Source organism: Entelurus aequoreus, linkage group LG19 (assembly GCF_033978785.1).
Source record: "Entelurus aequoreus isolate RoL-2023_Sb linkage group LG19, RoL_Eaeq_v1.1, whole genome shotgun sequence".
NCBI lineage: Eukaryota > Metazoa > Chordata > Actinopteri > Syngnathiformes > Syngnathidae > Entelurus > Entelurus aequoreus.
In genome coordinates this window covers 4,642,457-4,654,956 of record NC_084749.1, presented here as the reverse complement: position 1 = coordinate 4,654,956, position 12,500 = coordinate 4,642,457, and the positions used below count along the sequence as shown (strand labels likewise).

The following is a 12,500-nucleotide window of genomic DNA, read 5'->3' as shown; positions in this document are numbered from 1 at the left end:
TGGAATGGACTTATGCTGTCTTTAAGTTGAAGTGAAGAGGTAACTTTTATTTTTTCATGACGCGGACACGTTTGTTACTGGTTACTTTCTAATATACGTGGAGACAACTCTAACTATTCGATACTTGTGTATATTGACAAATGTCATGTTTTACACTGCAATGTTGTTCAAATAAGGACACTTCTTACGTGTGTCTCGCTTGTGTGCTTAGCTGTTGTGTAGCTGCTAGCTCCTAGTAGCCTATATATGTTGACCTTTTTTTCAAACCCAAAATAAAAGATTTATTTCTACAGCTCGACAAAAGCTGAACTTACGTGAGCGCATGAAAAGTACATCAATTTAAAGTGACAGTACCCCATCTTAAAGTGACAGTACCCCATCTTAAAGTGACAGTACGCCATCTTAAAGTGACAGTACCCCATCTTAAAGTGACAGTACCCCATCTTAAAGTGACAGTACCCCATCTTAAAGTGACAGTACGCCATCTTAAAGTGACAGTACCCCATCTTAAAGTGACAGTACGCCATCTTAAAGTGACAGTACCCCATCTTAAAGTGACAGTACCCCATCTTAAAGTGACAGTACCCCATCTTAAAGTGACAGTACCCCATCTTAAAGTGACAGTACGCCATCTTAAAGTGACAGTACCCCATCTTAAAGTGACAGTACCCCATCTTAAAGTGACGGTACCCCATCTTAAAGTGACAGTACCCCATCTTAAAGTGACAGTACGCCATCTTAAAGTGACAGTACCCCATCTTAAAGTGACAGTACCCCATCTTAAAGTGACGGTACCCCATCTTAAAGTGACAGTACCCCATCTTAAAGTGACAGTACCCCATCTTAAAGTGACACTACCCCATCTTAAAGTGACAGTACCCCATCTTAAAGTGACAGTACGCCATCTTAAAGTGACAGTACCCCATCTTAAAGTGACAGTACCCCATCTTAAAGTGACAGTACGCCATCTTAAAGTGACAGTACCCCATCTTAAAGTGACAGTATTTATAAAGTGACAGTACCCCATCAGAGGGCTTTGCTGCCGATTCCCATACCGATCATCCATGAGTGATATTGGCCGATACGGATCACTTTTTTTTGCTGTATATATATTCATGCTGGGCACTTTTGACAGTATAACAATTTATTACGTACAATTGTTTGATCAAAACAAAGTCAATAGTACACAATAAGTTTTCGGATATGTTTACATTAACGTTTATTTTCATTTCTTGTTTCTTTTTGCTTTTTATTATTAATATTATTATTATTATTATTATTATTATTATTATTATTGTTTTTGTTATTCATTCTTGAATGGCTTTTTTGTTGTTTTTTTGCAAAATTTGTTTGTTTTTGTTTTGTCTACATATTCGAAATAAACATGAAAGAAAGAAAGAAAGTAAACAAAAAGTAAAAACTACTATCTACTACTCTTTTAAGTCCTTTGGGTTTTGCCCTCAAAGTTTCCAATGAAATATTCTCCGTTTTTAAACATTCATTGTAAAAATAAATAAATAAATAAAAACACATCATATAGTGATACTACCTTTGGTATCAACACTATCAACATACGGATCAATCCGCCCTTCCCTTACGTGTAACCTGGCCGCTATACAACAACAAACATTGTTATGTAATCCTCTCTCTAACTCTTATTAGTAACTTTTTACTATCGACTGTAACACACTTCCATCTACACTTCACAAACTTTACTAAGTACCAATTTCTTCTGTTGTTTCATGCTAGCTTAGCAATTAGCATGCCGGCTTGTCTTCTCCTGTTCGCCCTTACTCGGTGTGTAACATGTTTAGCCTTGTCCTCCAGTGATAGTAATACTTAGTTGTGTATTTGCAATGGAGTTGATAATTAATACCGTATTTTACGGACTATATAGCGCACTGGTGTATAAGCTGCACCCTCTAAATTTGAAGAGGGGGTGGGAGAGAGAGGGCATTTTTCCATATACCGTATTTTTCAGAGTATAAGTCGCACCGGCTGAAAATGCATAATAAAGAAGGAAAAAAACATATATAAGTCGCTCTGGAGTATAAGTCGCATTTTTGGGGGGAAATGTATTTGCTAAAAGCCAACATTTGAAAGGCAATTTAAAATGTCTAAAGAATAGTGAACAACAGGCTGAATAAGTGTACGTTATATGAGGCATAAATAACCAACTGCTATGTTAACGTAACATATTATGGTAAGAGTCATTCAAATAACTATAACATATAGAACATGCTATACGTTTACCAAACAATCTGTCACTCCTAATCGCTAAATCCCATGAAATCTTATACGTCTAGTCTCTTACGTGAATGAGATCAATAATATTATTGGATATTTATATTTATAGTCGCTCCTGAGTATAAGTCGCACCCCCGGCCAAACTATGAAAAAAACTGCGACTTGTAGTCCGAAAAATACGGTATTAGTTGCACTGGACTATAATAAACCTTGTGAAATGACTTATTTACACAGAAATAGACAATTAAGGTATGTAAGTAAACATTTACATACCTTAATTGTTTCCAAACAGTGTCTGTAACACGGCAGTAAAATGGCTGATCAAACAAAACAGAAGTCATGGTCATGGACCCGCTTGCCATGAATTGATTAACGTGGACCCCGACTTAAACAAGTTGAAAAACGTATTATTTAGCGGTCAATTGTACGGAATATGTACTGCACTGTGCAATCTACTAATCCAAGTTTCAATCAATCAATCAAAAGCTGCGGAAGCTAGCTCTCCAATCAGCTAAACAGACTCGATAACTCCACGCTGACGTTTTGGTGAATTTATTGAGGAATTTGTGAAAGTGAAACAATACAAAAAGAATGTAAGTTAATAATACTAACACAGACACTCGTGTTAGCATATTAGCTCATGCTAACGACGCTAGCTTGATTACATCACGCCAGCACGTGCGTGAAAACACTCCTACGGACGTCACACGTGGGACGTAAGAATAGATTTAGTTATATTTAGGGATGTCCGATAATATCGGCCTGCCGATATTATCGGCCGATAAATGTGTTAAAATGTAATATCGGAAATTATCGGCATCGTTTTTTTTATTATCTGTCGGGTTTTTTTGTTGTTTTTTTTGGGTTTTTTATTAAATCAACATAAAAAACACAAGATACACTTACAATTAGTGCACCAACCCAAAAAACCTCCCTCCCCCCATTTCTTTCTGTTATCAATATTCTGCTTCCTACATTATATATCAATATATATCAATACAGTCTGCAAGGGATACAGTCCGTAAGCACACATGATTGTGCGTGCTGCTGCTCCACTAATAGTACTAACCTTTAACAGTTAATTTTACTCATTTTCCTTTTTTTTATAGTTTCTGTGTAACTGTTTTTATATTGTTTTACTTTCTTTTTTATTCAAGAAAATGTTTTTAATTTAGTTATCTTATTTTATTATTATTTTTATAATTACTAGTTTCTATGTAACTGTTTTTATATTGTTTTACTTTCTTTTTTTATTCAAGAAAATGTTTTTAATTTAGTTATCTTATTTTATTATTATTTTTATAATTACTAGTTTCTATGTAACTGTTTTTATATTGTTTTACTTTCTTTTTTATTCAAGAAAATGTTTTTAATTTAGTTATCTTATTTTATTATTTTTATAATTACTAGTTTCTATGTAACTGTTTTTATATTGTTTTACTTTCTTTTTTATTCAAGAAAATGTTTTTAATTTAGTTATCTTATTTTATTATTATTTTTAAAAAGTACCTTATCTTCACCATACCTGGTTGTCCAAATTAGGCATAATAATGTGTTCATTCCACGACTGCATATATCGGTTGATATCGGTATCGGTTGATATCGGTATCGGTAATTAAAGAGTTGGACAATATCGGAATATCGGATATCGGCAAAAAGCCATTATCGGACATCCCTAGTTATATTGTAAAACTTACAAACGTTGCTCGGAGTGATGAATGAGGAATCCATACGTGTAGAGACGCTATGGACGGCTTTAAAACAGGACAACGTTAAACGGAAGGACATTGCAGCACCTGCAGTGAGAGAACTCGTCCACAAGATGGCGCCATAGCACACACAATAACACACATTTTCAGTGTATTTGCTTTTACTTTTCGCATTATGGTGGTCAGCCAAGAAAAATCCATAAGTTAGCCGCGCTGTTATAGAAGCCGCAGGGTTCAAAGTATACAAAAAAAATAGTCCAGAATTTATGGTAACTGTGTGGAGCGTCTCATGGTGGGCTTTAATCTGGGGGTTTTTTGGACACGTTCCTAAGCCACCATGACTCGGGCCTCCACGTGACGTCCACACACACCTTTCACATCAGCCCTAATAGTCCCCAGATGGGCGCGTGCAGACCCTCATGGAGGCCAAACACCTTATAAGGACTTTTCTAGAAGGCCGTAAGTTAAACAGGAAGAATGTCAGCTGTGACCTGCGTGGTTGTTTGCCAGCAGTGATGAGCAAGAAGGTGGTGTGGCGCCTCGCTCCTTCCACACACTTCATTAGCCTCGGCTCTTTATGGAACTGACGTTATTACAATGAATGCAGAGCAACGCTCAAATCATTCAGTAACTATTCAAATACATGGTCTGTTACCCACCGCTTTATAGACCAGTGTTTTTCAACCACTGTGCCGCAGCACACTAGTGTGCCGTGAGATATTGTCTGGTGTGCCGTGGGAAATTTTGCAACTTCACCTAATTGGTCCAAAAAATATTTTTTGCAAATCAAAAATTATAATGTGCCGTTTAGAGATGTCAATAAATGCGTTAAAATGTAATATCGGAAATTATCGGTATCGTTTTTTTTTATCAGTATCGTTTTTTTTGTTGTTGTTTTTTTTTATTAAATCCACATAAAAAACACAAGATACACTTACAATTAGTGCACCAAGCCAAAAAACCTCCCTCCCCCATTTACACTCATTCACACAAAAGGGTTGTTTCTTTCTGTTATTAATATTCTGCTTCCTACATTATATATCAATATATATCAATACAGTCTGCAAGGGATACAGTCCGTAAGCACACATGATTGTGCGTGCTGCTGCTCCACTAATAGTACTAACCTTTAACACTTCATTTGACTCATTTTCATTCATTACTAGTTTCTATGTAACTGATTTTATTAGGGATGTCCGATAATGGCTTTTTGCCGATATCCGATATTCCGATATTGTCCAACTCTTTAATTACCGATACCGATATCAACCGATACCGATATCAACCGATATATACAGTCGTGGAATTAACACATTATTATGTCTAATTTGGACAACCATGTATGGTGAAGATAAGGTACTTTTTAAAAAAAATTATAAAATAAGATAAATAAATTAAAAACATTTTCTTGAATAAAAAAGAAAGTAAAACAATATAAAAACAGTTACATAGAAACTAGTAATGAATGAAAATGAGTCAAATGAAGTGTTAAAGGTTAGTACTATTAGTGGAGCAGCAGCACGCACAATCATGTGTGCTTACGGACTGTATCCCTTGCAGACTGTATTGATATATATTGATATATAATGTAGGACCCAGAATATTGATAACAGAAAGAAATGGGGAGAGGGAGTTTTTTTGGGTTGGTGCACTAATTGTAAGTGTATCTTGTGTTTTTTATGTTGATTTAATAAAAAAATAAAAATAATTTAAAAAAACGATACAGATAATAAAAAACCGATACCGATAATTTCCTATATTACATTTTAACGCATTTATCGGACATCCCTAATATATACACTAGCGTTCAAAAGTTTGGGGTCACATGTAAATGTCCTTATTTTTGAAGGAAAAGCACTGTACTTTTCAATGAAGATAACTTTAAACTAGTCTTAACTTTACAGAAATACACTCTATACATTGCTAATGTGGTAAATGACTATTCTAGCTGCAAATGTCTGCTTTTTGGTGCAATATCTACATAGGCCCATTTCCAGAAACTATCACTCCAGTGTTCTAATGGTACAATGTGTTTGCTCATTGGCTCAGAAGGCTAATTGATGATTAGAAAACCCTTGTGCAATCATGTTCACACATCTGAAAACACTTTAGCTTGTTACAGAAGCTACAAAACTGACCTTCTTTTGAGCAGATTGAGTTTCTGGAGCATCACATTTGTGGGGTCAATTAAACGCTCAAAATGGCCAGAAAAAGAGAACTTTCATCTGAAACTCCACAGTCTATTCTTGTTCTTAGAAATGAAGGCTATTCCACAAAATTGTTTGGGTGACCCCAAACTTTTGAACGGTAGTGTATATATATATATATATATATATATATATATATATATATATATATATATATATATATATATATATATATATATATATATATATATATATATATATATATATATATATATATATATGTCTGTATGTATGTATGTATGTATGTGTGGGAAAAAAAATCACAAGACTATTTAATCTCTACAGGCCTGTTTCATGAGGGGTTTCCTCAATCATCAGGAGATTTTATATATATATATATATATATATATATACAGTACAGGCCAAAAGTTTGGACACACCTTCTCATTCAATGTGTTTTCTTTATTTCCATGACTATTTACATGGTAGATTGTCACATCCAAACTATGAATGAACACATGTGGAGTTATGTACTTAACAAAAAAAAGGGGAAATAACTGAAAACATGTTTTATATTCTAGTTTCTTCAAAATAGCCACCCTTTGCTCTGATTACTGCTTTGCACACTCTTGGCATTCTCTCCATGAGCTTCAAGATGAATGCTTTTCTCTTCAAATGTGCTTGAAGCTCATCCAGAGAATGCCTAGAGTGTGCAAAGCTGACTTCATTGTTAGTTCTGATGCCTTCAGTGACAATCTACAATGTAAATAGTCGTGAAAATAAAGAAAACACATTGAATGAGGAGAAGGTGTGTAGGCCTGTATTGTACAGTATATGTATGTATAGATATATAGTAGGCCTGTATTGTACAGTATATGTATGTATAGATATATAGTAGGCCTGTATTGTACAGTATATGTATGTATAGATATATAGTAGGCCTGTATTGTACAGTATATGTATGTATAGATATATAGTAGGCCTGTATTGTACAGTATATGTATGTATAGATATATAGTAGGCCTGTATTGTACAGTATATGTATGTATAGATATATAGTAGGCCTGTATTGTACAGTATATGTATGTATAGATATATAGTAGGCCTGTATTGTACAGTATATGTATGTATAGATATATATTATGATTACATTTCAGTTAATATAGCATCAAGTATACATTTAAAGGATGTAGATAGTGGACCGTATGGAACACATTAATTTCCAGCACCTGCATTACTGTGCCGCATATTCTGGAAGTACATTCCTACATTTACGCTGTCAGGGGCAGTAAAGTAGACTCCATCCCGCCTCACAGACCGCAAGTTAGGATCCATTCTACGCCAATTAGGATCCATTCTATGCCAATTAGGATCCATTCTACGCCAATTAGGGTCCATTCTACGCCATTTGACTGACTGAACCCAGCCCAGATGCCAAGCTCAACACTCTTCTTCTTCGCAGCTCTACGTGCAGGCCCGGCTGGTGGCCAAGTGGGCTCGCCTCCTCCGACCCACCATCCAGTTCTTCTTGGTGGCCTTCGCCGTCTACGTGGGCTACACGCGGGTCTCTGACTACAAGCACCACTGGAGCGACGTGCTGATGGGGCTGCTGCAGGGGGCGCTGGTCGCCGCGCTAAACGTGAGTCATTCTCCTCTTAAAGCTACAATCAGTAATAACCCTACCTTCAAAATAAGAGCGTGTAATAAGGACAATCACTCATAGCTTGCTAATATCTGTGTGATGTTGAGGGTGGACCAGCCAGGACACCGCTCACATTGTTTCACTTCCAAGTGACTTGTAAAATAAGTAGGGATGTCCGATAATGGCTTTTTGCCGATATCCGATATTCCGATATTGTCCAACTCTTTAATTACCGATACCGATATCAACCGATATATGCAGTCGTGGAATTAACACATTATTATGTCTAATTTGGACAACCAGGTATGGTGAAGATAAGGTACTTTTTAAAAAAAATAATAAAATAAGGTAAATAAATTAAAAACATTTTCTTGAATAAAAAAGAAAGTACAACAATATAAAAACAGTTACATAGAAACTAGTAATGAATGAAAATGAGTCAAATTAACTGTTAAAGGTTAGTACTATTAGTGGAGCAGCAGCACGCACAATAATGTGTGCTTACGGACTGTATCCCTTGCAGACTGTATTGATATATATTGATATATAATGTAGGAAGCAGAATATTGATCACAGAAAGAAATGGGGGAGGGAGGTTTTTTGGGTTTGTGCACTAATTGTAAGTGTATCTTGTGTTTTTTATGTTGATTTAATAAAAATAAAAAATAAAAAAAATAAAAAAAAAATAAAAAAAACGATACAGATAATAAAAAAAACTGATACCGATAATTTCCGATATTACATTTTAACGCATTTATCGGCCGATATATACAGTCGTGGAATTAACACATTATTATGCCTAATTTGGACAACCATGTATGGTGAAGATAAGGTACTTTTTAAAAAAAATAATAAAATAAGATAACTAAATGAAAAACATTTTCTTGAATAAAAAAGAAAGTAAAACAATATAAAAACAGTTACATAGAAACTAGTAATGAATGAAAATGAGTCAAATGAAGTGTTAAAGTTTAGTACTATTAGTGGAGCAGCAGCACGCACAATCATGTGTGCTTACGGACTGTATCCCTTGCAGACTGTATTGATATATATTGATATATAATGTAGGAAGCAGAATATTAATAACAGAAAGAAACAACCCTTTTGTGTGAATGAGTGTAAATGGGGGAGGGAGGTTTTTTGGCTTGGTGCACTAATTGTAAGTGTATCTTGTGTTTTTCATGTGGATTTAATAAAAATAAAAATAAAAAAACAACAACAACGATACAGATAATAAAAAAACCGATACCGATAATTTCCGATATTACATTTTAACGCATTTATCAGCAGGCCGATATTATTGGACATCCCTAAAAATAAGTTCTATTTTTACTAGTCTTTGGCTTTTCTAAGCTTTTGATTTGTGTTCAAATGACTTATTTAACCAAATATGCCTGAAAGTAATACAATAATCATAATAATTCATATTGAAATAAGTCTGGCACAAGTTGAACTAGGAAGGTGTGACAAATAAACGCACACAAGGTCAGCCATTTTTGATGAAAGCGGCTATTTTCGTCGTGTCCTTCAATCAATCAATCAATCAATCAATGTTTACTTACATAGCCCTGAATCACGAGTGTCTCCAAGGGCTGCACAAGCCACAACCACATCCTCGGCTCAGATCCCACATCAGGGCAAGGAAAAACTCAACCCAATGGGATGACAATGAGAAGCCTTGGAGGGGACCGCAGATGTGGATCAAACAGCTGGCGTGGAATAACACTTACAGTATAAACACTTTGTAGGGCGCAACGTAACATTCAGTTTCCTGGAAAAGCTACTTCCTCGTTACACACCAGGGATGTCGTTGTGGCTTGTGCAGCCCTTTGAGACACTCGTGATTTAGGGCTATATAAATAAACTTTGATTGATTGATTGACAACATGCGTAAAAGATGGCGCCACACCACAAACTATAGAACACCTTTTCAGTGTTTTTCCTTGTTGTTCGTCAGCCAAGAAAAACACAAATGAGCTGCACCGTATTAGAAGCCGCAGGGTTCAAAGTGTAGGAAAAAGTCTGGAATTTACAGTACACACAGACAGATTGACGTGAGCAGATTGTTTTGCTCCAAGAATACTTTTACTAGTTCCTGGGACTAGGGCTGTCCACACCAGGAGACATTAAAGAGGAATAGTTCCTGGGACTAGGACTGTCCACACCAGGAGACATTTAAGAGGAATAGTTCCTGGGACTAGGACTGTCCACACCAGGAGACATTTAAGAGGAATAGTTCCTGGGACTAGGACTGTCCACACCAGGAGACATTTAAGAGGAATAGTTCCTGGGACTAGGACTGTCCACACCAGGAGACATTTAAGAGGAATAGTTCCTGGGACTAGGACTGTCCACACCAGGAGACATTTAAGAGGAATAGTTCCTGGGACTAGGGCTGTCCACACCAGGAGACATTTAAGAGGAATAGTTCCTGGGACTAGGGCTGTCCACACCAGGAGACATTTAAGAGGAATAGTTCCTGGGACTAGGACTGTCCACACCAGGAGACATTTAAGAGGAATAGTTCCTGGGACTAGGACTGTCCACACCAGGAGACATTTAAGAGGAATAGTTCCTGGGACTAGGGCTGTCCACACCAGGAGACATTTAAGAGGAATAGTTCCTGGGACTAGGGCTGTCCACACCAGGAGACATTTAAGAGGAATAGTTCCTGGGACTAGGGCTGTCCACACCAGGAGACATTTAAGAGGAATAGTTCCTGGGACTAGGACTGTCCACACCAGGAGACATTTAAGAGGAATAGTTCCTGGGACTAGGACTGTCCACACCAGGAGACATTTAAGAGGAATAGTTCCTGGGACTAGGACTGTCCACACCAGGAGACATTTAAGAGGAATAGTTCCTGGGACTAGGACTGTCCACACCAGGAGACATTTAAGAGGAATAGTTCCTGGGACTAGGACTGTCCACACCAGGAGACATTTAAGAGGAATAGTGCTTGGGACTAGGACTGTCCACACCAGGAGACATTTAAGAGGAATAGTTCCTGGGACTAGGACTGTCCACACCAGGAGACATTTAAGAGGAATAGTTCCTGGGACTAGGACTGTCCACACCAGGAGACATTTAAGAGGAATAGTTCCTGGGACTAGGACTGTCCACACCAGGAGACATTTAAGAAGAATAGTTCCTGGGACTAGGACTGTCCACACCAGGAGACATTTAAGAAGAATAGTTCCTGGGACTAGGGCTGTCCACACCAGGAGACATTTAAGAGGAATAGTTCCTGGGACTAGGACTGTCCACACCAGGAGACATTTAAGATGAATAGTTCCTGGGACTAGGACTGTCCACACCAGGAGACATTTAAGAAGAATAGTTCCTGGGACTAGGACTGTCCACACCAGGAGACATTTAAGAAGAATAGTTCCTGGGACTAGGGCTGTCCACACCAGGAGACATTTAAGAGGAATAGTTCCTGGGACTAGGACTGTCCACACCAGGAGACATTTAAGATGAATAGTTCCTGGGACTAGGACTGTCCACACCAGGAGACATTTAAGAGGAATAGTTCCTGGGACTAGGACTGTCCACACCAGGAGACATTTAAGAGGAATAGTTCCTGGGACTAGGGCTGTCCACACCAGGAGACATTTAAGAGGAATAGTTCCTGGGACTAGGACTGTCCACACCAGGAGACATTTAAGAGGAATAGTTCCTGGGACTAGGACTGTCCACACCAGGAGACATTTAAGAGGAATAGTTCCTGGGACTAGGGCTGTCCACACCAGGAGACATTTAAGAGGAATAGTTCTTGGGACTAGGACTGTCCACACCAGGAGACATTTAAGAGGAATAGTTCCTGGGACTAGGACTGTCCACACCAGGAGACATTTAAGAGGAATAGTTCTTGGGACTAGGACTGTCCACACCAGGAGACATTTAAGAGGAATAGTTCCTGGGACTAGGGCTGTCCACACCAGGAGACATTTAAGAGGAGTAGTTCCTGGGACTAGGACTGTCCACACCAGGAGACATTTAAGAGGAAGAGTTCCTGGGACTAGGACTGTCCACACCAGGAGACATTTAAGAGGAATAGTTCCTGGGACTAGGACTGTCCACACCAGGAGACATTTAAGAGGAATAGTTCCTGGGACTAGGACTGTCCACACCAGGAGACATTTAAGAGGAATAGTGCTTGGGACTAGGACTGTCCACACCAGGAGACATTTAAGAGGAATAGTTCCTGGGACTAGGACTGTCCACACCAGGAGACATTTAAGAGGAATAGTTCCTGGGACTAGGACTGTCCACACCAGGAGACATTTAAGAAGAATAGTTCCTGGGACTAGGACTGTCCACACCAGGAGACATTTAAGAGGAATAGTTCCTGGGACTAGGGCTGTCCACACCAGGAGACATTTAAGAGGAATAGTTCCTGGGACTAGGACTGTCCACACCAGGAGACATTTAAGATGAATAGTTCCTGGGACTAGGACTGTCCACACCAGGAGACATTTAAGAGGAATAGTTCCTGGGACTAGGACTGTCCACACCAGGAGACATTTAAGATGAATAGTTCCTGGGACTAGGGCTGTCCACACCAGGAGACATTTAAGAGGAATAGTTCCTGGGACTAGGACTGTCCACACCAGGAGACATTTAAGATGAATAGTTCCTGGGACTAGGACTGTCCACACCAGGAGACATTTAAGAGGAATAGTTCCTGGGACTAGGACTGTCCACACCAGGAGACATTTAAGAGGAATAGTTCCTGGGACTAGGGCTGTCCAC

At 38.1% G+C, this 12,500-nt stretch overlaps 1 protein-coding gene across 3 annotated transcripts in view; it reads left to right on the top strand.

The window, feature by feature from the left end:
• The window catches only part of LOC133635016 (phospholipid phosphatase 2-like), a 99,417-nt gene that overhangs the window by 77,244 nt on the left and 9,673 nt on the right, over positions 1-12,500 (top strand). For all 3 annotated transcript variants that reach the window (XM_062027711.1, XM_062027710.1, XM_062027712.1), the window contains exon 5: positions 7,566-7,742. In XM_062027711.1, coding sequence (XP_061883695.1) covers positions 7,566-7,742 — 177 coding nt within the window. The remainder of the gene's footprint in view (positions 1-7,565; positions 7,743-12,500) is intronic.